Source organism: Zootoca vivipara, chromosome 5 (assembly GCF_965207765.1).
Source record: "Zootoca vivipara chromosome 5, rZooViv2.hap1.1, whole genome shotgun sequence".
Lineage (NCBI taxonomy): Eukaryota > Metazoa > Chordata > Lepidosauria > Squamata > Lacertidae > Zootoca > Zootoca vivipara.
The window spans coordinates 52855364-52881825 of NC_142588.1; the positions used below are offsets into that span (position 1 = coordinate 52855364).

General features: G+C 41.1%; 1 protein-coding gene across 1 annotated transcript in view; it reads left to right on the forward strand.

Moving 5' to 3' along the window:
• The first annotated feature begins 68 nt into the window (after positions 1–68).
• PCGF6 (polycomb group ring finger 6) overlaps positions 69–26462 on the forward strand; it is a 29866-nt gene continuing 3472 nt past the window's right edge. The window contains exons 1-9 of the mRNA XM_035133104.3: positions 69–556; positions 1668–1767; positions 3280–3376; positions 3904–3959; positions 5276–5335; positions 6799–6907; positions 11563–11590; positions 12504–12602; positions 23036–23122. Of these exons, the coding sequence (XP_034988995.1) occupies positions 257–556; positions 1668–1767; positions 3280–3376; positions 3904–3959; positions 5276–5335; positions 6799–6907; positions 11563–11590; positions 12504–12602; positions 23036–23122 (936 nt within the window). The 5' untranslated portion in view covers positions 69–256. The remainder of the gene's footprint in view (positions 557–1667; positions 1768–3279; positions 3377–3903; positions 3960–5275; positions 5336–6798; positions 6908–11562; positions 11591–12503; positions 12603–23035; positions 23123–26462) is intronic.

A 26462-nucleotide genomic window follows, 5' to 3' on the forward strand; every position in this document is an offset into this window, starting at 1 on the left:
TCAGTTTCCCAGAGTACATAGGGGTTGTATGTGAACGAGACACATGCCCTAGAAGCGTGCGCGCCAATAGGCTTTGCGCACGCGTCTTGAATCTGTAGTCACATTTAGGGAAGGCTCATAGACATAGGAAAGAAAGGACAGGAATAGTTCCTTTGGGTGTGAACTGCGTTCGCCCTCCCCGCCCCCCAGGCGCTTCCTCGGTTGCTCCTTGTCGGTCGAAGCGGCCTGTGCATTTGTTTCCCTCAAAGCCGGGGCGATGAGCGAAGAGGTGGAGGTGGAGGTGGCCGGCGAGGGGCTGGGCGAGGAAGAGCAGGAGGACGTAGACGATGAAGAAGCGATAGCGGGCCTGGAAGCCCCTGGCTGCTCTGGGGAAAACTCCCGCTTCGAAGGGGGAAGCCGCTCTGAGTCCAGCAACGAAGAGATGGAGGAGGATGAGGAAGAAGAGGAAGAGGAAGAAGAGGTGGAGGAAGCAGCAGCAGCAGCAGCTCCTCTAGGAGGGGGGTCCACGGACCCCTTCGGGGGCTTTGGGATGGAGGAAGGCGAAGATGAGGATGAGGTAAAACAAGAGCCAGTGCGCTTAAGGGGCACCCTTGGGTGAAACAGACACAATGGGGTGAGATTCCGTCGGACTAGGATGGAGAAGAAGCAGGTTCAAATCCTCCCTCCGCTGTGAAGCTCCTTGCGTGGCCTTGGATCAATCACCATCTTTCAGCCTAGCCTACCTCACAGGCTTGTTGTGAAGATGAAAGTGGGAGCAGGCAACACATTTACTTTTTCCTGGAACTCGCTGATGAAAGGATGGGGATATAAATATGTAAACAGCGCTTCCTATGATGCCCTGTGCCAAATATAGCCAATGTGGTGCAGTGGCTAGAGAGCTGGATAGGGATTTCAGATTCAGAGCCTTGCTCAGCTTTGACTTTCCTTGGATACCTCTTGGGCTTCTTTCTCTTACCTAATCTTCCCCTGTAAGTTCCTTGGAAATGGTGGGATCAGGAACATAGGAAGCTTCCTTATACAAAGTCAGACTATTGGTACATTTAGCTCAATATTGTGCACACTGACTGGCAGCAACTCTTCAGAGTTTTGAGCAATGGTCTCCCAAAGCCCTACCTAAAGATGTCAAGGATTGAACTGGGATTTTCTGCATGCAAAGCAGATGATCTACCACAGAGTTTATGGCCCTTTCCTATATATGTTTTCCTTGCTCTGTGTTTTCTTACAATGTGACTTCTATTGTGTGTCCCCAGTGAAAAATCCCTCACCATCTCCCGTGGGTAGAGACAGTAATGTTTCTGAATACCAGTTGCTGGAAACTGCAGGAAGGGAGAATGTTCTGATGCTCAGGTTCTGTTTGCCGGTTTCCCATGAGTATCTGGTTGGCCACTGTGATAACAGGATACTGGACAAGATGAGCCATTGGCCTGTTCCAGGAAGCTCTTCTTATCCTCTTATTTTATTTATTCTACAGTATATGTTTACATATGCTTTCACTTAAATGGTTCCCAAAGCAGTTCACAACAAAATTAAAAAGACCGTGTTCAGGAAAACCACCACTTCACTTCTAATACTGTGCTTTAATCAAACAATAAACAATACACATCTTTGTATTGGTAACAAGCAAAACTTTTAAAATGGCTATTTCCCTCCTTTTTTCACGTTTGCAGCGCATGATTAACCTCTCTGAGCTGATACCATATATAATGTGTTCTATCTGCAAAGGGTACTTCATAGATGCCACAACTATCACAGAGTGCCTTCATACATGTAAGTACTAATATTAATTTCTTTCTTGGCAGAAGCTTTGATGTCATCTATGCAGAAATATCAAGCCTAAGTACGTTTTGGTGATAATGTAAAACAATGTTGTATTAATTGTGGTAACTGCATGGTGGTGGATGCCTTTAAGAGGGGTCCTGGAAATTCTAAACAATCCAGCTATGTCTTGGATTATACTACCCCACCCCAAAATTCTCCATGATCATGTTCTGAAATAAATTAAAATAAATCATTCCTTTATTTGCCTTTCATATTCAGCTTCCTGAATAGATCTTAGCACATTTTCTTCTCATTAAATAGTGACCCTGACCTGAGCTTCTGCTGCTCCTTAACCTGTTTGTCATGGCTAGTCTGTAGATGACCATATATATGCAGATCTAGAGTGGGTTCTGTAATCCAAAAATCCCTGGAGTCATTGGGTGACAGCAGAAGCCTGAGGTACTGCACACAGATGTTACTGCTGTGCAGATCAAGAAATGTACCATACTTGCCCAGCCCAGAGTCTTCATATTGCCTGCTGGTTAGGAGCCTAGGAAGTTGCCTTTAATCAGGGCAGAGTATTTGTTTTTCTACTCTGCCTGATAGCAGCTTTCTAAATTCTGGTAGAGGTGTTTCACATTCTTTGGTATTTGATCCTAAACACACATACAATATAGATGCAAAAGATTGAACCCAGGTCTTTCTGCACAAAAGCACATGTTCTACCTCAAAGTACAGCTTGTTTTAGGTGCAGCTGCTGCACCTGGCTCCTCCCTTTCAGTTCTTAGTCTGTGAGACGATCTGCATTTTGACAAAAAAATAAAACACAACCCATATTGACAGTGAAAAGGAATAAGGAGTGTCCAGCTAGGCAACAGACCATTCCGTTTGCAGCAGCTGGGAGAGTAAGAAGAGATAAAAGACAGTGGGAAGAGTTGCAGTAATTTGAGGGGGTGGGTTATATACCACCTCAGAGTAGCATTGGGAGTTGGAGCAGTTAGAACAGGCATAGGCAAACTCGGCCCTCCAGATGTTTTGGGACTACAACTCCCATCATCCCTAGCTAACAGGATCAGTGGTCAGGGATGATAGACATTGTAGTCCCAAAACATCTGGAGGGCTGAGTTTGCCTATGCCTGAGCTAAAATCAGCCTTAATAAAAATTGTGTTATTTTATGTAAACATGTTGTGGATCCTTCAGTATGGAAAGGGAGAGATTGAGATCAAGTAAATACATATTGCATACCCCTATTCAAGGCTTATTCTTAATAACTTTTTTTCAGTAAGCTTTTAGTAAGCCTTTGAAATTTTGTATAGAAAAGTAGGGCAGAAATCTATTGAAAATCTTATGCAAAGTTTTTATCCTACACACACACACACACACACACACACACACACACACGTTTTATTTCTACAGTTGCTCTGCATTTTAGATGACACATGCTATATATTCTGTATTATCTTTGGAACTTGTGTACTACTACTTTATAGGCCTGTAACTGCAAAATTTATCTTCTACAGTCTGTAAAAGCTGCATAGTAAGACATTTTTACTACAGTAACAGATGCCCAAAATGCAACATTGTAGTACATCAGACGCAACCCCTTTATAATATCAGGTAATATACTTTAATTATAATTGTTTATCTATATTTTGTGTATGTGTGTAAAAGAAGCAATGGTTTTCAGATAACACTGATATTTCTATTTTTGAATAAAATAAATTATTGGAACTTGAAAAATACTTCTAACTTGCTATATGCACTGGAGGGAAACGTTGCTGTCTCATAAAAGGTATTGCACCTCACACAATTCTTAATTCCCTTTATTGTTTACCAACAAAAGTTTTGCATATCCAAAAGATTTGCCTCCCTGGTCTTGAAACTTTCCCACACAAGGGTTGTTTGAGACTTCTTATCTCCTCTGGTGCACCAATGCATTGCTTCAAAGATGGTTGTAAAGTTGCTTTTGTAACTGAGATATGTTGTCTTGAACCTCAAATCTTTCCCAAGATAGGGAAACCTACAAATCTCGGTATGCCATTGAAAATAGCTTCTAGTTCCTCCCCTGTGGCTCTTCACCAGTTCACTGCCACAACCCATATTCAATCACTAATTTAATTAACCTTTTTATTGTACTTCCGCAGGCTGGATCGACAGTTGCAAGACATAGTGTATAAATTAGTTGTCAGCTTGGAAGAAAGTAAGTCTTTTATTTTGAGCAGGGTGCTATTTATAAAAATTAAATATAAGATTCACCAGAGAATGTGTTAGCTGTGAATTAGATGATAATTCCTAAATTGCCTTGGTTCTTGATATAAGGGCTGTGTCTATTTTCTGTGACTGCAGAAACACAAGCCCTGCCATGTAGTTTGTCATACAACTATCTGAGATCCTCAACTTTCATTTTATAAGGTTTGTAGGCATTTTGGTTATGGAGAAGAGCTTTAAATATTGTGAACAGTGGCTGGACAAAGGAGCCTTATTCCTACTAGTGCTGGTTTCTTTGACCTGCATAGTTCCTTTTCCACATGGGTCTCTTTCCTTTTCACTCTTCCTTTCCATTTGCCCCTACTGGTCACTGTCATTTAGTGGCCGCTTTCTAGAACCCATGTAGCTTCTATTTCCATACTTTTTGTTTTTTTCTTCCTCAAAGTCTTTGTCAAAACATTCCACATGCCTTGAAAATAATACATTTAAGAAACAGAAAAGCCGGGGCGGGGGCAATAACTTGTATAATAAGTTTGAGGTTCATTAAAGTGTAATATTTATATCCTTTTTAATGTCAGCTCTGGATCAAGTCAAGGCTTGCTGAATCTTTTTAATATTTTTAAGGACCTAAAACTTCTCACTGAATTCATGAATATATACTGTACCTGCCATTTGCAGACCAGTGTGCTCACAGATTGACTACCATAATCAATGCCAGTGGGACAAGTTAAATTTATGAATGCCAAATAGTGCTTTGTGGAATACAAAACTCTAGTATTTTGAATGCAGAAAGGGAGAGGGATAACACCAGTAAGCTAAGAGGTGTTGATGGTGGGAAAAATCAAAGCCTTAGAATTGCATTAATAAACTTTTAAAGATGTAATTACCTCGAAGAATGCATTGGGCATTTCAGATCTCCTATTAAAGTTTCCTATATATCTTAACTGCTGCTGTTTTAAGACTTTTCCTCTCTTTTTGCTGACTTGAGAATCTTTAGATGACACAATACTATAAATGTATGAAAATCCTTCTGAATGATAATGATGGTTTTTTAGGTAGCATATTTTGTATCTCTAACCAACTAGTTTGAGAAAATATATCTATCCTGGGGTGGGGGGTGGGGCAACATGTGCTCTCCACCTGTTGTTGAACTACAACTCCCATCATCCCTGATAGTTCGCCTTCCTGGCTGGAGCCGGAGGGGGTTGGAGCCCAATAGCATACTGAGAGCCACAGATTCTGCACACATCTATGCATTGTATTTTCTATGTGGAGCAAACCCAAATATATTGTATTGCATATTTTTAGGAGAGAAAAAGCAAATGCATGATTTCTACCAAGAGAGAGGTTTGGAAATACCTAAGCCTGGTAAGTTTTTATAACAACTATAGTAGCAGCATTGCTATTTAAAAATATGTATGTAAGAATTGTCATGCCGCTTTATTCCAGTGGATCAGATAGCTCAACTTTCTAACCACAGACTATGGTCAGGCTGATGCTAGGGGATGCCCCATAGGTACGATCATGAAACGTGTTCAAAGTTCAAAATAATAGTAACTTATCTGCCCCACAAGAGTATTATTAAGCTTAATTAACTAGCTTAAAGATTATCTTATTAATGTGCTATAAGATAGCAGGGCAGTTTAGAGTTGTGATATTCCCAAATGAACTATGTAGTCAGCATTTTTTGCTAAGAACAATTGTGTAGTGATTTTGTTCATGTCTATGAAAGACAACTAGTGTTTTAAGGCTCAAAATGGAGTTAAGAATAGAGAAGGAATGTTACTAGATCATACATGCACAGCATAATAAATAAGATTAGATCTGACCATCATAGCAATTGTAGCCACTTTCCTGTCTCTGGCACCCTTTGGGAATTTGGGATATCTTCCTGTGCATTTATGACAACATCAAGGCCTGTCCAAATTCATCAAATATAGGAGAATATTTGCATCCACCGATAACTTTGGCTTACTAGCCAGTTACTAATTTAACAGTGATTCTTGTTAAAATGACAGAGAACTGTGGGGAGGAATGTCTCATATTATATTGAGCTTTAGGTTGCAATATAAGGGTTCTCATGCTGTATCATAGAATCAGAATTGTAGGGTTGGAAGGGACCATGGGAGTCTAGTCCAACTTCCTGTAATACAATCTCAACTAAAGCATCCATGACAGGTGGATGGCCATCCAATCTCTGTTTAAAAACCTCCAAGGAATGAGAGTTCCAAGAGAGACTGTTCCACTGTTGAACAGGTCTTACTGGCAGAAAGTTCTTCCTGATGTTTAGTCAGAAGCTCCTTTCTTGTAACTTGAATCCATTGGTTCAGGTCCTAGCCTCCAGAGCAGAAGAAAACAAGCTTGCTCCATCTTCCTTGTGACAGCAACTTGCGTTGTGGTAACTATAGGTTCTTGGCTATACCGGTAGCTTGTGGTTTAATAAGATAAGATCTAAAACACAAAGTCCAGTTTGGATGATGTGCTAAGCCAAATCTTGGCTTAGCTCAGCATAGCACAGAAATAAAAAATATTGGGAAGGAGCAAAGTCATGTAATCCATGTAAGCATGGTTTGGCTTACCATGTCACGTGAACCAGGCCAGTGGGTTGAAAGAAAATGTGGGTTAAAATTATAACAAAATGCTACATTAATCACAGAAAAAACAGTGCTCTCACTCTTGAGTTAGTAAAAACATTTAAATAGCCCTGATAGCAATTAGGCAGTGCATTTCTGAACTAAGATACGTGCAACTTGTTATTTCATCATGTATCCTATTGTAGGTGGGAAATATATTTTTTGCTTTCTAGTTTTGTTTTTCTTCTACTATCCTAGCTGTTCCACAGCCAATTGCTATAGCCAGGGGGAGGCCCCGTAAAGTTGTAGGCTCGGTTTTCCGTATCCCTCCGGAGCTTGACATGTCACTACTCCTCGAGTTCATTGGGTAAGTGAAAGCAGACTTTTAGTAGATTGAGTTTTAACTTACAAGCAATGTTTTTAAGACATGGACGTAAAATGATATGTTGGCCTTGGCATTCTTTTGCAACATTAGCTTTTTTTTGTTTCAGTAATTAGATCGAGAGCTAATGGATGACATTCAGATTAGCAATTCTATTTGTAGAACTCTTGGCTTACAAAAACCATCTCTTCTTTCCCCATGGATGTAGATTCATCTTGAATTTCTGAACTGTTCTGAAAGGTTTTCTTACCTCTACAGATTGATTTATTGAATAAAAGTTCAGTTCTTACATAAACAGATTGCAATTTTCTATAGTAGGCACATGTAGAACCCTCATTATATCATTTCTCATGAGGTGTATGTGTAAAGACAATTCTATTTCATCAAACTGTGCCCGACCAAGCGTTCTGTAACTTAGGGTGCCTAACCTTCTTTGACCCAAGACACACGGCCATCTAACTAAATAAATGCAAAGTTGACCAATCTATTGAGGGCCACATAGTAGCAGTAATTGTGGCTAACGGGGTCGCCAAACATGCTCTTGCACATGTGCACTGCACTGCACTTGTCACATATATAGCACACACACACTTGGCAGTCACACAGCACCCTGTCTGTCTCATATATAATACACATCCAGTGCACACATCCAGACCCATGCCACACTCTTCTCCTCTTTGCCCCATGCTGTTTCCTGCCCCATTGTGCTGAAAGGATAGGCAACTTCATTCTGTGAACTTCTTTATGTTAATGTATTTTGAGACTCATAGTGAAAAAGGAACCATGGGAAGAGAGTTAGAGCTTCATTAACTGCACAGGAGGAATTCAACCATTAAAAAACAACAAAAAACCCTGCCTGTTTTTAACCACCAGGTGGCAGTGGCAACTGGCAAACATTGAAATGATTATTGCTAAAAGACAAGGCAATGTGTTTCTGGACATGTGCAGTAATGGTTTTTCTCTATTTTAACATATCTATTTTGCATCCAACAAAGTTGCCTGGTCAATGGTAGAGGTTGGTTGTAGACTCAAACTTATTGAGGGCGTCGTTGTGGGTCTCAATGGGCCTTAATCCAGCATCACCCTGGTTTAGAATTGCTGTTTGTAATGGTGTGTGTGCCAATTAACAATACTTTTAATGAGCAACTTTTAATGTTGTGAACTGCCCTGAGATCTATGGATGAAGGGTTGTTTACAAAACTAATTACAGTATTAATAGCCGTAGTAGTAGTGTATGCATATCTATTACATGGTCTGTTTTGTTTTACATTTTGTCATTTTCTGGGAGCAATTTTGTTTATTACCTCTTCCATATCATTCAGTTTATATAGTGAAATGGCCCAGTTCTTCCTATGGTAGTAAAAGGGTATCAGGGACCCCAATCCTGGGAATGGAAAAACTGTGATATCTTCTGCCTTGGAAATAACATGGTTTTCCATCTGTCTTTGTTAACCTTTTAGACATTCATGAAGATAAAGAGTTGACTTAAGGTTTTTTGAAAGATAAAATTCTTGTCTGCAAGTGAATTCGTGTCCATGTATCTAAAGGAAAAGCAGTCAATCTTCTGAAATGCAATTTGTTTTTGTTTTTTTTAATATAATTTTTATTAGATTTTAACAAGAAATACAAGAAAAAAGAAAAAGGCACAAAAAAGAAAAATACATAAAAAAACGACAAAAAAACAAAAAAAAACAAAAAAAAACAGATTCAGACTTCCTCATTTCCCCTTCTTGAGTTCTTATTGTTAAAAATAGTTCTCGCATTTTCCCATTCTAACTTCACATTCTTTTTTCTAAATTTCAACTTTTTCATCTTTTTCATTGCTATTATCCATTCTCCTTGTACTTTAACCTCTTTTCTCTTAACATCCTCTCTCCAAAATTATTATTATCTAATCCCTAGTCTCTTTCCCTTACCCAAAAAAATATAAGATTCACATCCTAATTTATTACCCATTTACTTCCACCCACACAACAAAGTTCCCACCCCCCTTCCCTGGAATCGAAGTCTCCAGATGAATCAGCCAGGTTCTTCATACAATCCTTAATACATTCCGAGATCAGACCATATTATTTCAGACAATACCAAATAATCCAAGACCTCTCAACCCACCCCTAGTCTGTCCCATACCAACTTTTGCCGAACTCTTGCCCCCCTCTTCTGTAATCCCATCACTTTGTATCTTTGCACCTTTTCATCCTCTTTCTGCCCCCCAACTGTTTGTGTCCTCCCCTCTCTCACCGGGGCGCTGATTTTCCCAACCTCTTTTTTGGGGTGCTTTTTTGCTTTTACCCTCTCCTGTTTCACTTCTCTCACCAGTGAAACAGTGTTTTCTCCTACTTTCCCTCCCTGTTCCACCCCTCCCACCAGTAGAACAGTGTTCTTTTCAGGAAATAAATCCATTGGTTCAGCATATTGTCCTTCAGTATTATCTTTCTCCTCTTCTATGTTTTTTACATACGTCACTCCAGCACAGTCCTGGTCTTCCAATCTTTTTTCTTCTCCCTTCTCCTGATCTTCTATATCTGTTGGATCCTGTGTTTTACAGTCAAAAACAAATGTCTCGACAGTCTCTTCTCTCAGAAAGTTTACATCAAGCTTGGAGATGCTCACTTGCTTAGTAAGATCCAAAATTGTTGCCAATATTAAGTCCCACTGTGTGACTTCCTGTCCACTCTCTGGAACCTTCTCTCCTATTCCTTTGTCTAAAACCTCCTCCATCTTTGTACAGACCGGCCGTGGAGTTGAAATTTTAGTCCAATATATATGAAAAGTGAACAAATAGGCAAAAAGCCAAGAATCCAGTCCCACTTGGTCAGAATCTCTCTCTTTACTCCTTCTTTTCCTCAGAGTCAATACTGAGCAGCCTCAAGGCAAAACAAGTCCTCTTTCACTGTTTACAGCTCTCAGTCTCTCACATTCAGCCAGACACATTCCTTTGTATTGTGACATTAATCAGCAAACTGACTGATCTTTCCTTTGACCCGACTCCAGGCTCGCAGGGGGCTTTTCTCATGCTGGATCTCAGTCTTTTGCAGAGATAAATACACCGCTTACTTTTTCCTTTACTCTGCCTCAGGAAAAAGCTCTTTTTACAGCATTTCTGGGTTTTCTAGCTTGCTGCGATCTTTAGTTACTCAATCGGGGGGAGATGACTTCCCTTTTTAATCTCCGCCTCCCACTGCCAAATTCTTGTTTCAAATTGATTGGTTTCAACTTACTTCGTCCAGATCGTAACTTTTTCAGGAAGAATCCACCGCCTGCAGGTTGGAGGCTCGGAGCTTCGCTTCTTGGAGGTAACGATGGTATGCCTAAAATGGCTCCCGCGACTGCCACTCGGCTGGCTCTCAGGGGCTCTTGCGGGCTTCCTGGGCAGCTGAGGAGTCGCTTCTGGAGCTCCGCCAGGCAAAATTTGCCCCCTGGACGCTCAACCAGCGGTATTTACGGGGATCCGCGTGCCCCCGTGGATTCCCCCCCCCTCCGCGATGCCAGAAACCTCGCAGCGCGAGGTTTCTGCGCCTCCATTTTCCAGCGCGGCAGACCGGAAGTCCTTCTGAAATGCAATTTGACAGCTGATTGTGCGTATGATTGTTCTGCTCAGCACACAATCTTGCACACTATATACCTTTTAGATTGATGTCTAAAGGTAGACTTTAAGCTACATGGTTAGTTCTACTAAAGTCAAGCTCACTATTTTTCCTAATACAAAATTCTGCAATATAAAGGTTTGTTTCTGTGTCAGTATAAAGAAAGCAGTTTGTCACTGAAGCTTTTAAAAATATCCATGTATATTTTAAATACACCGGCCTAGTTCAATAGTTTCCAGTTGCTCCTGAACCAGGAAGCTGTGCCTACCAGGATCAAAGCAAGCCAGGATATTAAGCTGCCAGGATATTTGTGCTTATGAAGCCAATATATGTTTGTCTGATCTGGGCCATTGTCTTCTCTTGAAACCAATTCTTAAATTGCACTGATCTAAAATATTGAAAGAATCTCAAACTTGAGGAATGGTGTTCTCAGTATTCTAATTACACCAATATGCATTCTCAGCAGAGCAGCAATAGCAAGTGTAAAGCAGTATCTAAATGCTGTACCAGACTGGATGAGGATTACCTATGGAGTGCAGATGGAATTGAAATGGTGGTGATTAACGACCAGCTTGACTTAAATGAGGTGGCCTTGGCTCTTCCTGGTAGTGTCATCCACACTCTCTAAGCAGGCTTGTTAATTAGGGTTGTTCCTGAATCCAGTCTAAGGAACTTCTGTGATGATAGTTTTTCTTGTGGGTTGCATCTGATTCAGAAAATGTTTCCCCTTTCTTGAAGATAGGAAACTTACCCCTGTGGTGCATGCCTTAGGAACTACTTGAATAAACTACTACAGTTTTTCCTGACTAATAGCTACAACTTGTGGTGAGTGCTGCTGCCTGCCTTTAACAGGAGATTATGATAATGACGATAACTGGTAATATTCTAAACTTCCTTCCAAACATAATCCAAGGACCCGATGAGCATATAAATTACACATATATCACAGAAAAACTCTGTAACTAATGGCATTGTATTGATTTAGCAGTTTGAGCCTGCAAATCCAGATGTAGCTCAGACATATTTATTATGTTAATTCTCTTTTTCTTTCAGAGCTAATGATCTGTCTGGGAAATTTAAGGTACAAATACTGCTGAAATTTATCTTCCTTTGGTTCATTGTTATGACATGCATAAGTAAAACTAAATGTTTCATTGAGAAAGCCAATGATTCTGTCCTGGAGTATATACTGCATTTTTGCAAATCCTCAATTTATATAGAGAAAGGAATATTGCAAAGGCAGGGATGTAATATTTTAGTTTGAGGGACCAGGCAGTAAAGCACACTGGAGATTATGACTGCCTCTGAAGCATGGTGGCCTGCCTGTAGCCTTTCAGATGCTGCAGCCAAACAACATCTGAAGAATCACAGGTTAGTCGCTCCTGTTTTAAAGAATGAACAACTAGACAGTATTCTATTGAAATTGGCTACTGGTTAAACAGTGCCCAGAACATCATGTTTTTAATTATGTCTGTGAGCTATTTGTGAAGGGTAGAAATTTGTAAATACAGTAAATAAATAAAAATGGTACATACATGTATTTGAGAGTGAATGTGGTGTAGTGATTACAACCTCAGGCTGAGACAATCCAGCTTCAAATTACCACTCAGCCATGAAGCTCACTGGTACCCTTGAACCTGTTGCTAACTCTCAGCCTAGCCCATCTCACAGCATTGTGGTGAGGATAACATGGAACAGGGAGAACCGTCTATGCCTTTTTTAGCTTATGGGAAGGAGAACTAAATACAGAAGATACATGTGCAGTGAGATTGTGGGTGGAAGAGGGAAAATAGTTGAACTGTGGGTTGCAGCTGAACAACATCATCTTTCTGCTGAAAAAAGCTGTTTAAGGGGGAAATTTGTGAAAATGACTTACTGGTTCCATCTAATAATAATAATAATGTGGGATAGAGTCCTTGTTAAAGAACCTGATTAGAATTGCCCCCTGCATTACTGACCAGTCTTACAGTATGAAATCTGTTTCCTCTTTCCAGCCACTGGAAAAGAAGTTTGTACGGGTTTCAGGAGAGGCAACAATTGGACATGTGGAGAAATTTCTCCGAAGAAAGATGGACCTTGATCCTGGCTGCCAGGTATGCTGTGCTAATTGTTTGCACCATATAGTTGGCTATGACACTCCTTTACTCTCTTGCTCACACTGAAAGTCCACTTCCCAGCAGCAAGTATGCAAGTGAGGTTTTTACCGTTCTCCATGCAGTATATTTCACAAGGCATTATGTAACTTGGAAAAGCCACACTTGTTGCATCGAAGAATTTATGTAACACACACTGAGGCAATAGCAAGCAAGCACAGAAGAAGAAACCAAAGAAGATAAGTCAAATATAAGAGGGCAAGCCAGGGTGTTGGATTATAAGAGCTTTAAAGTTATTTCCACTCCTCCACATAGATTTTTAAATAGAACTTTCCCATATTTCTCTCTGTGATGTTTTGAGGGGCAAAACAGAGTTTTCAGTGAAATGTTTGACAGCATATTTTTGTTTACCTTTTACATGTGCTGTTTGCTGTCTCTGATTTGCAGCTTTAGCACCATTTAAAAAAACAAAATAGCCTCCTTCTATGGCAATCTCATTTCAGGATCGCATAGGCAACATGAAGGTGTCATGTTGCCATGTAGCCACTCAGATTTGGCCTTTCTCCCCTTCAGCATCCCTCCCTCTAACATCCTGGGGGCAACAGCTATACACTTGTGTACCTTGAAAATCCTGCCTCCGTCTCAGTCCAGGGAACCCAAATGAGTAGTGAGATGGGACCACTGTCCTGAGCCCATCAACAGATTGACACCATCTTCCCACCTTATAGTGTCATTCCGAAGCTGAATGAAGCCATACTCTTCTAGTGTGTGAGAAAAGGGTCCCTATCTACCATGCCATAGCAACAAATGAGGCAAAGTCATAACCCTTTATTGAACAGCCTCCAAAATGGAGGAGATTCTGAAGAAGAACTACACATGTTTAGGGTTTCCAACAAGTCAGCCCACCAAGACTCTTTACCTTGGGCCGTTGCTTGAAAGGCAGCTGAGTATCAGCTGCAGTGTCCATGGTGGCACTCTGTTCCATGGTAGGAACAAAAGATACAGCAGCCATGCCTGGAGCAAATAGGTTGATATTCTTACAGAGGAACAGCTAGGAGCATCCTCATCACTGCTGTTGCTAATGAGGTGGAACTCTCTCTGTACAACCCCAGGCCTGCATCTTGTCTGTCTGAGTTATGGTCTCCCTGTCCAGGGTTTATATACTGGTAGTTCTATGCTGTGATTGATCACAGCATACCTTATGCTCTGTTCTGGTCTGGAAGGTCAGTAGGATAAAAATTCTGTGTCATCAGCTCTAGGTCTAGTCTAAAACTTCACCATAAATGGGGGTGTGGGTGGCGCTGTGGGTTAAACCACAGAGCCTAGGGCTTGCTGAGCAGAAGGTCGGCGGTTCAAATCCCTGCGACGGGGTGAGCTCCCGTTGCTTGGTCCCAGCTCCTGCCAACCTAGCAGTTCAAAAGCATGCCAAGTGCAAGTAGATAAATAGGGACCGCTACAGCGGGAAGGTAAACGGCGTTTCCGTGTGCTGCTCTGGTTTGCCAGAAGTGGCTTTGTCATGCTGGCCACATGACCCGGAAGCTGTACGCCGGCTCCCTCGGCCAATAATGCGAGATGAGCGTGCAACCCCAGAGTCGGTCACGACTGGACCTAATGGTCAGGGGTCCCCTTTACCTAGTTCTATGCTGTGATTGATCACAGCATACCTTATGCTCTGTTGTGGTCTGGAAGGTCAGTAGGATAGAAATTCTGTATCATCAGCTCTAGGTCTAGTCTAAAACTTCACCATAAATGGGGGTGTGGTCATGTTGTTTTAATATTATAAGACAATGTAAGTGCTGTATGTTCTTCCCTTATGACACTGATGTCCATCTTCACTGGCAGAAAAATTGTACTGGTACATCTGTCATCATGGTGGTGGCATATTTTGTGTTCTGAGAGTGTATCATGGCTTTTGCCAAATTGTGCAGCTGTTCAGCAGGTGCAACTTGATATTGAATTTCATGTTTTATAAAATACAGGATTCAAGGATTATGCATCCTTGTAGTTGCATTAATACATGTAATTAAAAGAAAGGTTTCTGATTCTGCCTTTTAAGAACATTAATCTGCCCAAATGGTCTGATGTGTTGAGACTTCAGAGTGTGGTTTGTTGCTGTCTTGTAATGAAAATGTACACTAAGTGAATTCATTGGGCACATTTGTAAAACCTACAGTATTGATTTTGTGATATGTTGTGATCTGTTTTCCAAAGATGGGATAGACATATTTTGTTCTCAACTGTGTCTGCAAATGCCTTTGATTGTTCAGGTTTATTAGTTTCTGTTGATATACCTTCTGTTCATTTTCAAAGTGTGCCTAGATTAATTTGCAGATAGAAGATATGGCAATGCATATTTAAACCCCATCCCATGCTAAAAGAGTAACTGCAAAACTTCCATCTTCTGTCGTCGTTACTGGAACATGCAACACTCTTTAAAAGCCTTGTATGCTGCAGACTGCAGCTGAACATAAAAGTTGATGTTGCACTTGTTTCCTAGATATATTACTTGGAAGTAGGCCCCTAAGGATTCCCAGCTTAATTGTGGTTGAGTCCAGAGGAGTTCTTTGCTAGGACACGGCACTAGAGAGCCTTGATTTTCTCTCTTCCCATAAGTTGGCAGTTTGTTTATTATTGTTAATGATGCTTGAAAGTCCTGGTCTTGGTCACTGAGGGAATGATTAGTTTTATGCCTGCAGCATAGAGCCATAATTGCAACGTGATTTTTGAATGTTATCAGGTGTTATTTAATTGTAACATGGTCAATCCGAAAACAATATTTCTCCTTTACTGTACATACTTGTTTGCTCACTAATTGCAATGAAGTATATCTGGAATGTCTAGCTTCAGTAACTACTTGTCAGAACATATTGTTGATGTTACTATTCTCATATTCCTCTTTAGTTTTGCTGTACTGTAGGAAGCCTGTATCCTGAAGGCATGACACAGCCTGCCAAGTAGTTTCTTCTGTGTGCTGTCCTTCCAACCACACTGATTCTGGCAATGGCAAAAGAAAAAAGGAGTTATGGTGCTGGGCTGGGAGAAGCACTTCATTGGAGGTTCAAATCACCCTGTCCCTGCTCATCAGGCAAATTGGATGAGCAGGGAAGGGATGATTTGCATCTGCACCAGAATACTAGGCTGGCAGGAGAAGTTTAAACCTCTCTTCCCAGCACTGCAGTGGTGATTCCAATCTTTTCCCTTCCCATCTGCATAGATCACTGAGGATGGGATTGGGTTTGGGTGTGTGGGTGTGGGTGGGTGTGACCTGACCCAAGTGGTTGGCCAAAGGTCATTGCAGCCATTGGCCCAAAAATTGTTAGCTACCCTTACTTTCGAGTGTAAATTTATTAGCTCCATTATTACAGTGGAACCTCGGGTTACGTACCTTCCTCCTTATGAACGCTTTGGGTAACGACCTCTCCTAACCCGGAAGTAGATGCTCCTGGTAGCGAACTTTGCCCCAGGATGCGAGTGGCAGCGGGAGGCCCCATTATCAAAAGTGTGCCTCACATTAAGAACGGTTTCAGGTTAAGAATGGACCTCCAGAATTAATTAAGTTCATAACCGAAGGTACCACTGTTTTAGAGGTAGGGCCTTGGCTGCTATTGTGCCCTGGCTTTGGGATGTTCTCCCCAAGGCAGCTTGCTTGGTGCCAGCATAGATGTCCTTTCAGCACCAGGTGAACACCTTATGTGCTCATGCCTTTTAAACTACGTATTTTTGCATTTTAGGCTTATATTTTGTGGTCCCAGCTGTCCTGGTTTTAAAGTTTTTATGACTGCTGTTGTTTTAGACATCTGCTGAGGCACTCTAAAAGTCTTTGGACTGAAAAGTGTATTAAGTATTTGCAATTTAAAAAATAAATAAATTGTTGAATAAACCACATCTTCCCACCACTTTCAGTTGCCATCTTGCCCCCTGGACTCACATATTCTTATTGAAATCAGCCTGTGAGCTGCTGTCTTCACCTGATAAGACTGTTGTAGTAATGTCTGGAAAATATCTTTTTGAAATAGTAAGTGCCTTGCCATCCTAATATCAGGACATCCAAAAGCTGCTTTCTGCCTGCCTTTTGAGTGAGAATTAGTGTGGGGAGTGAGCGACAGTTATAAAGGAATTTGCTATTTCACTGCTTTAGATGTACTAATATAGCTTACAGAAGTGTTCCCTTGCCAGAGGAATCTCTCAGATGAAAGTGTTTATTGTAAATGAAGACGGGCTTTGGGGAAATAATTAGAAGTAGCATGGGTTTGATGTATCTCCTGCTAGAAATCAGTGTGTGATTAGGCCCAATATAATATCTGGTGCACGGTAAAGGCACAATGAGAGCAATTTATAAACCAAGGGAGGATTGGGGTCAATAATTTGAATAAATAGCCCATGCAGATTTTTAACTGGCTCCTCAGTAGCTGTGTTTACCATGTATATCTAAAGTTAATGCTCAGCACCTGAAGCGGAACCAGTATCAGAACCCCCAAAACAAGAAAGAAGAAATTGTTTTCAAGGCAGGGAGCCAAAGAAAAGCATCATGGTCTCAGGCAGACTAAAGTTCCAGCAGGGGCAGTTGGTGAGTAGGAGGTCAGCCTGACAGGATCTGCTTACAAGGAGACAAGTTGCTCAGAATGAAGAACAGGCCCTGAGGCTGAGACTTTATACAGCCAGATAGAGTTGCATTCATCCCCCTAGTCATCTAATGCGGTACAGTGTCAGCTGGTGGAGCTTGTAATGCAACCGGGATGACACTTCGGGATAACATGTGCATGCACACAAAAGCTCATACCTATGACAAACTTAGTTGGTCTCTAAGGTGCTACTGGAAGGGATTTTGTTTGTTTTTTGTTTTTTGTTTCGACTACGTCAGACCAACACGGCTACCTACTTGTAATAAATGAAATTGGACTCAGACCCCACACAAGCATACAAAAAAGAACTGAACAAGATTGTCAAGGAGCTACCCCTACACATCCAAGAACAGATCCTCACAAACACACCAGCGGAACCTCGGCCAGGAACTTTCTATCTTCTACCCAAAATACACAAACCAGGAAATCCAGGACGCCCCATCATCTCAGGTATTGGCACCATTACAGTGGGTGTTTCCGGCTATATGGACTCTGTTCTGAAACCATATGCTATCAGTGCTCCCAGCTACGTACGTGACACCACAGATTTTCTGAGGAAAATACAATCTTTGAACAATCTTCCTAACAATACTATACTAGCCACTATGGATGTGGAATCTCTATATACCAACATCCCACACAATGATGGTTTACAAGCCATAAGGAACACCATTTCAGATAAAACCACAGCGGACTTTGCTACCAAACTCTGCCACTTTGTCCTTACCCACAACCACTTCAAATTTGGTGATGACCTGTTCCTCCAGATCAGCGGCACAGCCATGGGCACCCGCATGGCCCCACAGTATGCCAACATCTTCATGGCAGATTTAGAACAACGTTTCCTAAACTCCTACCCACTCAAACCTCTCTTGTACCTGCGATACATTGACAATATTTTTATTATCTGGACACATGGACAACAGACCCTGGAAACCTTCCACCTGACATTCAATGACTTTCACCCCACCATCAACCTAACAATGAACCAATCTATGCAAGAAATACATTTTTTGGACACTACTATAAAAATACAGGATGGACGTATAGACACCACCTTATACAGAAAACCAACTGACCGACAAACACATCTACATGCTTCTAGCTACCATCCCAAACATACCAAACAATCCATTGTATACAGCCAGGCCCTACGTTACAACCGCATCTGTTCCAACTCTACAGACAGAGAATCTCACCTAAGAGATCTACAGCAAACCTTTTTAGAACTAAAATATCCACCTGATGAATTTAAACAACAGATCAACAGAGCCAGACTGATACCTAGAGAGAACCTGCTGCAAGACAGACCCAAAAAAGAAAATAACAGAACACCACTAGTCATCACATACAGCTCCCAAGTTAAAACAGTACAACGCATCATCAGAGATCTACAGCCTCTCCTGGACAATGACAGCTCCCTTTCTCAAGCTCTGGGAGGAAGACCTTTCATTGCCTACAGACAGCCACCCAATCTTAAACAACTCCTCACCCACAATAATACAACCACCAGACTTAACATGGACACTGGTACCAGAGCCTGCAATAAACCCAGATGCCAACTTTGCTGCCACATACACCCGGACAACATCATTACTGGCCCCAACAACATCCAACATACCATCTCAGGACTATTTAATTGCTCATCTTCTAACATTGTGTATGCCATCAAATGCCAACAGTGCCCTTCAGCTCTCTATATTGGACAAACAGGCCAAACCCTATGCCAAAGGATAAATGGACATAAATCTGACATCAGGAACCAGAAGACAGAAAAACCAGTAGGAGAACACTTCAATCTCCCAGGACATTCTATACAAGATCTCAAAGTAGCTGTCTTACTACAAAAGAATTTCAGAAATAGACTGGAAAGAGAAGTTGCTGAATTACAACTTATCACCAAGCTCAAAACCATGGTTTGAACAGAGATATCGGATTCTTATCTCATTATACATGATAAGCGATCTTCAGCCATCTCAACCCTTGCTTTTTCATGCAAAACCATTTGCAGTCGTTTTCGGTCATCAACAGCTATCAGTCAGTCAATCACCCACTTCCACCACCCTTCTGAGTGACCCCCCTCTCCTCCCCCTCCCCACCCCCTCCCCACCCCTTCTCTACATAAGTGCCTGGGGACTCCTATTTCACTGTATCTGAAGAAGTGTGCATGCACACGAAAGCTCATACCAAAATAAAAACTTAGTCGGTCTTTAAGGTGCTACTGAAGGAATTTTTTCATTTTACTTCGACCCAGACCAACACGGCTACCTACCTGTTACCTGTAATAAGTTAGTGTGCAACTCTTTCGCCAAAGATGCTGCTGGGTGGTCAGGAGGGCAAGGTGCTGGAGCCTGACAAAAATTCTTGAGAGATCCAGTGCTTAATGCACAAGTTATGTCTCATTGTCATCTATTTTTCCTTCCAATTCCAGGCATGCTTACTTGGGAGTAAGATGCATAGAACTTTGTGGAACTTCTGAGATACATATGTGTTGGATTGGGCTGCCAGAGAAATAACTTGCATGTATCCAATCAAGGCACGTAATTCTTCAAAAACATCAGAAAGGTTATATCCATTGTTGAAACACTAGTGTAACACTGATTTGGTTCCAATCTTAAAAGTCTGTAATAGATTTAGAACACTGCTGGCAGATGGGATTCCTACCCCCTTATCTGTAATATATTTCCTTACATCACAGGGATTAATGGATATAATTACTAATGCTACAGATGCTTCTTAAAAGGGTGGTTGAGAACAAATTGCTTTTTTTCTTTGTATTTCTATTCCCTTGAGTTCTGCAGCTATCACCTGAATCCCACCCGAAAAATTAGTATTGAAGCTTTAGGACTTAGCACTGAAGTAGCAGAATTAGGCATTTAATATTCCAAGCACTTTGAGGTAGAGAGGAAGCAGCTTTGCAATCATTTATTTAAAGCCACTGAAACATTTAATATCTGAAGTCTAGAACTGCAGCAGTGAAGGTCACATCAGGATATCTCTAGGCAGTGACTTTTGAATTATCTCAGGACTGTTTTACAGCAATGGGATTGGTTAACATTTTGCTTCCAGTGTTAATAAACTGGAATAAGTTCCATCTGATCATAATTTATGGCATTTAATGGCTTTGAATACATAGGGTTGTATGTAGTGTTGTCTGTATGTGCAGAACAGGCTTCCACTTGTGCAGAGGGACTTCACCATCCTCTGAAGCCTTCCATGCACCCTCAAAATGTGTTCTAGAAGGTTGGGCTCTGCAGAGCAGATTTTGGGGCCACTTGGGACTGCAATGGGGAGGAGAGAAAAGTGAGCACAGCCTAGGATTCTGCCCATAGGAAACAGGCAGGTGGTCTGAAATGCAGATAAAATGTGTGTATTTTGCACCTTAGTGCAATTTGCCATTTTTAGATGCTAATTTGCCATTTTTAAATGTTTGTAATAAGTTAGGAAGATAAAGAGGGGGAAGTGGGGGAAATACATAGAAATAAATGCAGCTCTAATGTCCAATTTCTTATGGACTGGACTTACCGGTAGGACATTTCACTTGATCATATTCTGTTTTGCCTTTTTTTTCTTACTTGCTCCCTCTTTCTCCTCTTTCTGTTTTATCCATATCCAAGGTCCTTGCTGTTATCTCTAGTGTCATTAGATAAAGGGCGGTAATCCACTCTGACAAACAGGAGACAGGCTGTTCAAAAGATGTAACTGAAATGTCTGTTAGGATTTCTGCTTCCCTACCCATCAGATGTTTTTCTGCTTCTGCCAAAGGTGGCCAACTTTGTTGACTCCTTTAAAGATTCTTGAGATTTCTACTACTGTAGAAATGTTTGTACTAATTTAGCGTGATAAAGTGGGAAAATATGTAGGAATCAATACTGAGCAAGCCAAGCAGATAATTTGGAAATGTATGCCTGGTAGGTCTAAATATGGTAAATTCTGCCCCTAGATGCTATTTTCGATCAAAACAGACTATCACTTAAATTTCAAGATTGTCCAGTAGCACCTTAGAGACCAACTAAGTTTGTTCTGGGTATAAGCTTTCTTCGTGCATGCACACAAAAGCTTATACCCAGAAAAAACTTAGTTGATCTCTAAGGTGCTACTGGACAATATTTTAATTTATTTATTTATTTCAACTGCGTCAGACCAACACGGCTACCTGAATCTTAAATTTCAAGGTCTCCTCTCCCACACCTATAGAGTATTGAGTTATCAGAGAATACCAACACTACTACATGCTCTTCAATACAAGAACAATCCTAATTATGAAACCTAGGAAGGTATTATGAAACCTAGGAAGGTGAACATCCTCTAGCAGACTAAGTCAATACAATCCCCAGTGAAGGAAACAGAACTACTGTAACTTCAAACAGTGAAGGTATCTCTGACTCCCTATAGGTTTCCAGGATGTGTTTTGTTTTGATTTTGCATTTTTTTTTAAAATCATCTGCTGACTGAGAGAGGTGGTTCTGAAAATATCCAGGAATATCTTGAGTATAATCTGCCTCCTGTTATTCAGAACAAATTAGTACCCAGAATAGCACCAGAGATAAGTCAAAGACACACAATTCATTGTTTAAGAACCCAGTTGGCCATTTTCACACTGAGGAAGCTTTTGTCAAGGATTGATGGTGAATTTGTCAGTAAAAATAATAATTGTTTACTTGTTTATTAAATTAATATACCACCCTTCATCCAAAGATCTCAGGGCAGTTCACAACATAAAAATACATAATAAAACAAAAACAAAACAACCTAAAGACAACTTGTCTGCTGCTGCCATTTGCTTCTTGCAAATCTTGCAAACTCCTGAAACTGCAGGAGTTAAAATTGTACCCCAGAACACAACCCCAAATCCCCTGCACGTAGTGCAAAAGGGTTTTGTAGGTAACAAAATCACAGCACATTGATCAACACAGAAACAATTTATTGACACTAGAAAGGCTGAACTCTACCAACTTAGATATTAAACATGGACATGATCATGACTTGTTGATCCTATCTTTGTTTCAGTTGCATCACTTGAAATTTCTGTTTGCTGATGGTGTGGATGACTTAAGCAATATCATGCAATAGTTACATGCAATTCTTACATGAATGGACTGTGCAGCTCTGTTTAGTTTTAAAGAATCATTCAGAGAGTTGCCAATAATCAGTATCTCTGGGACTTGTTAGTGTCAAATGAGATACAGATTGCAAATGGCATGTACACACTGTCCACAGAGAACTGGCACCCAGGAGCTCCTGCGTTATTTAATTAAAATGATACTTGGACACCTGCTCATGTTAACACGTTTAACCACACCTGTTCTGAAGGGATGTTTGCTTTGAACATTGAATTTTTTGAGATATTTATTGACACATCCACTGAACAGTACAAAATAAAGTTAATATTTGAACAAAGTCCAAAGTCATTGGAGTTAATAAGACAGGAAAAGGATATTTAAAGTAGTTAACGGGGAAGCAATAAGTCTTATGAAGCTGGTACAGGGGGTGCTGTCTTCAAATGAACTCAATCTGTTTAGGAGTGTGCTTTACATGTTTATAGCTGCTTGTTAGTTTACAGTGCTATTGCAGGCAATGGGTTCTTGATGGCAATAAAAACTTGTGTTTTGAAGAGATCTCTTGCCAAATCCTCAAATTTGCTTTTTGGGACTATAAAAGAGTAGTTTTGAGGTCCTAGAGAACATTTCTGGAGATGAAATAGATACATAAAATGTGTACTCAAACAGCCTTTGAATTAAAGCTTTAAAGCCCCTAGCTTGTTTCATCTAAAGAAAACACATTTTGATACTTTTTTCTGTTTATTTGTAGGTAGACATAATATGTGGTGATCACCTGCTGGAACACTATCAGACTTTGAGGGAAATCCAACGAGCTCTAGGGGAGAGTGCAGTGCAGGTAAGTTGATGCCACAGCTACAAGGGAATTGCCTCTGGTGCTCCTGCCTCTGTCTCCTATACGCCCCCTGGGGATATAGCCAAGAACTGCATTTGCCGGGAAAACTTCTGAGTTATGAACCTTTAAGGCAAAAGTGTGCATGAGTCTTTGTCCAGCAGTGGCAATGGCCGAAATGGAGCGTCTGGCTTTTACCAACAGCAAGTTTGCCTGTGTATACAGATGAGCACCTCCCTTTTGTGTGGAAGACACTGCTCCCCACTGTTGTGGGGAGGAATGTTGCAGAAGCACTGTTGAGGCAGGACAAGAGTATTCAAGTATAGCAAAAAGGGGTGAAGAGAGACAGGTGTCAGGTGCACAAGTTAAACATCATAGCATGTGTTTCTCCTTCTCTTGCTTACCTGTGTGAGGTGTAGCTATTGAAGTGGAATGGGGTTGGATGTATGTGTCCGGAGTACCGAGGTGAGGTACATATTAGGATTTTGAGATATGCATTAGCATATGTGTTCAGGTTCCCATGTGTGTTCTGAGGCCAATGCATCTAATGCTCTTTTGATGTGGACAGAGTGGTCACTGACTCAGGCACAGAGGGAAATCTTATGCCAGGTCTAGCACTGATGTAAAGTTCCCTGACAACCAGGATTGAAGGGCTATAGGATACAGCGCAAGTGTGCTCCTCCTCTGTACCATTCTGCCTTGCCCATGACTCCACCCCATTTTATCTGTTCTGACAGCATTCTATTATGCTGCTGGCATATTTAGAAGCTGGCCAGGATAGCAAGCCTTCAGCCAAATCCTATAGCATCTTAGCCAACAGAACTTAAGTATAGGACTGTTTCTTAAGTCTAGCTGAGTCTTCATGTAGTGTTTAAATGGCTTCTACCGGCACATTACTTTAAAAAAATAAACAAATTTCAGGTATCTGAAGAAGTGTGCATGCACACGAAAGTTTATACCCAGAACAAACTTAGTTGGTCTCTAAGGTGCTACTGGACAATTTTTTAATTTTTTAATATATTTCGACTGCATCAGACCAACACGGCTACCGGTACCTACCTGAATCTAAATTTCAGGCTGTTATGGTTTAGAGCTTTGTTATTTTTAATGAAAGCATTCTCTCCCAGTCTAAAGACACAAAAGGGTATGTCATGGATCTCCTAGTAGGTTGAGGAAAAGGAAAATTCACCAACTCTGTTATCCTTGATGGATGTGCTCTGATCTAGGCATCCTTGCATACTGCGGGCTGAGCATGTGCTTCTGCATTCACAGATCAACCCTGCTGAACAGGTGGTTGGCTCTGTCTGCTTTGTATGCACTAATCATTTGTTAGGACAGTGGTGGGTATAGAGTGTGCATCTGGAATCAGAACTGGCAATGCTGATCATGTACTTTAGCATTCAAGAGTATTGTGCACATAGTGATAGCAGGTGCTGGGTGCAACCGCTGCCCATTGTAGGGCAGGATTATTTTGCATACTCTGGTCGCATCTAGAACAGCAGTCATTGTAGAAGCCTCTTTCTACACACATATTGTCTTTGCTTGATCACAACAGTAATGTGTGATCTTTTAACATCGTACAATATAAGGACAATTGAAAATAAAAAAATAAGATACAGTTTATAATCTGGTGGCTCTTTTAATCAAATCTGAGGATAGCTTGCTGAATTACTGAATTAAAATAACCTGTTTTACAGGTTGAATTGTTCATTTCTCACTTTGGTGCATAAGTGCTAACTTTGCATTCTAGACAAAGTGTCAGAATGAAGTGTAATCAACAGAGAAAGGTGTTATACAGCGGTACATTTTTATTTTTATTTTGCTCATAGGTGATGTTTTGTGTGATGTTGTAGATCCTTTCTAGCCAACACATCTCCAACATTTGAACACAGTATATGTCAGAAGAAGTCACAATCACTGCATTGCCTTTCACACCTAATAGTAACCTGTCAGGAAATTGTGGCAGACTCATGGCAAGGCTGAACCTATCATAAGGCACCATTTCTGTATATCAAAGCTTCCATGCTATGGCTGCATATAAAACTGTTGTGATTTGGTTGATTTCAATGGCTCAGTTCACACCAATTATGCAGGCAAATGGAGGTTGCCAGTTGACCTCCTATGGCTTTTGTACAGACTTGCCAATGAGTACGGAGCAACCCTATATACCCTGTTTTCCCAAAAATAAAACATACCCATCAAATAAGCCATAGCAGAATTTCTAAGCATTTGCACAATATAAGCCATACCCCAAAAATAAGACATAGTAATAGGTGCAGTTCTGGAGGGCGCCAAGGAAGAGGTGAGGCTGGACGCATAATAAAAATAAGACATCCCCTGAAAATAAGCCATAGTGTGTCTCCTTGAGGAAAAATAAATATAAGACAGTGTCTTATTTTCGGGGAAACACGGTATAACCCCAAAGCAGTGCCTGCTTTTTCATTTACTCCAACAGTTTGTTTCAGGGAAATTGCCTTCTATAACACTTTGTCCTGGGATCTAAAGCTGAAACTTGCTTATGGAGAATGACTCGTAGTGTGTTTGTTATCTTCAAAAAAAGCATGTACTGTACATACAACAGGAATCTTCAGACGGTCAGGTTTCTCCAATACATACACAGGTGTTCAGGATGATGCATCTGCCATTAACACTTGGCATTTTTGTTAAGCTAAACACTGGTTTTACTGCAGCAAACCCTGCCTTGTAAAGTGCAAAGCAGCCCTCAAACTTACTGGAGGGATGATTGGATCCCAAGGAGCCTCTGCAATAATTGTGGCTTGATGGAGAAGCTGAGTCAAAAGACAAAGTGGCTGCAATATTATGTGGGTTGTGCCTTTCTGACTGTTAACAAAGGTAAAGGTAAAACACCCCTGACAGTTAAGTCCAGTCGCGAGCAACTCTGGGCTTGCGGCGCTCATCTCGCTTTACCGGCCGAGGGAGCCAACGTTTGTCCACAGACAGTTTTCCCAGGTCATGTGGCCAGCATGACTAAGCCACTTCTGGCGAAACCAGAGCAGCACACGGAAACACCATTTACCTTCCCATCAGAGCGGTACCTATTTATCTACTTGCATTTTTCTTTTTATGCATGCTTTCAAACTGCTACTGTAGGTTGGCAGGAGCTGGGACCGAGCAACAAGAGCTCACCCCATCACGGGGATTCGAACCGCTGACCTTCCAATCGACAAGCCCTAGGCTCAGTGGTTTAGACCACAGCGCCACCCGCATCCTGATTCTGACTGTTAGCCTCTCTTTAAAAGGGATATTACAGTGTTCAGACACAGGCAAACAACTGAATGGCTTGTTCAGTTGTTTTCAAACCACCTCTGAATGGGACTGTACTCAC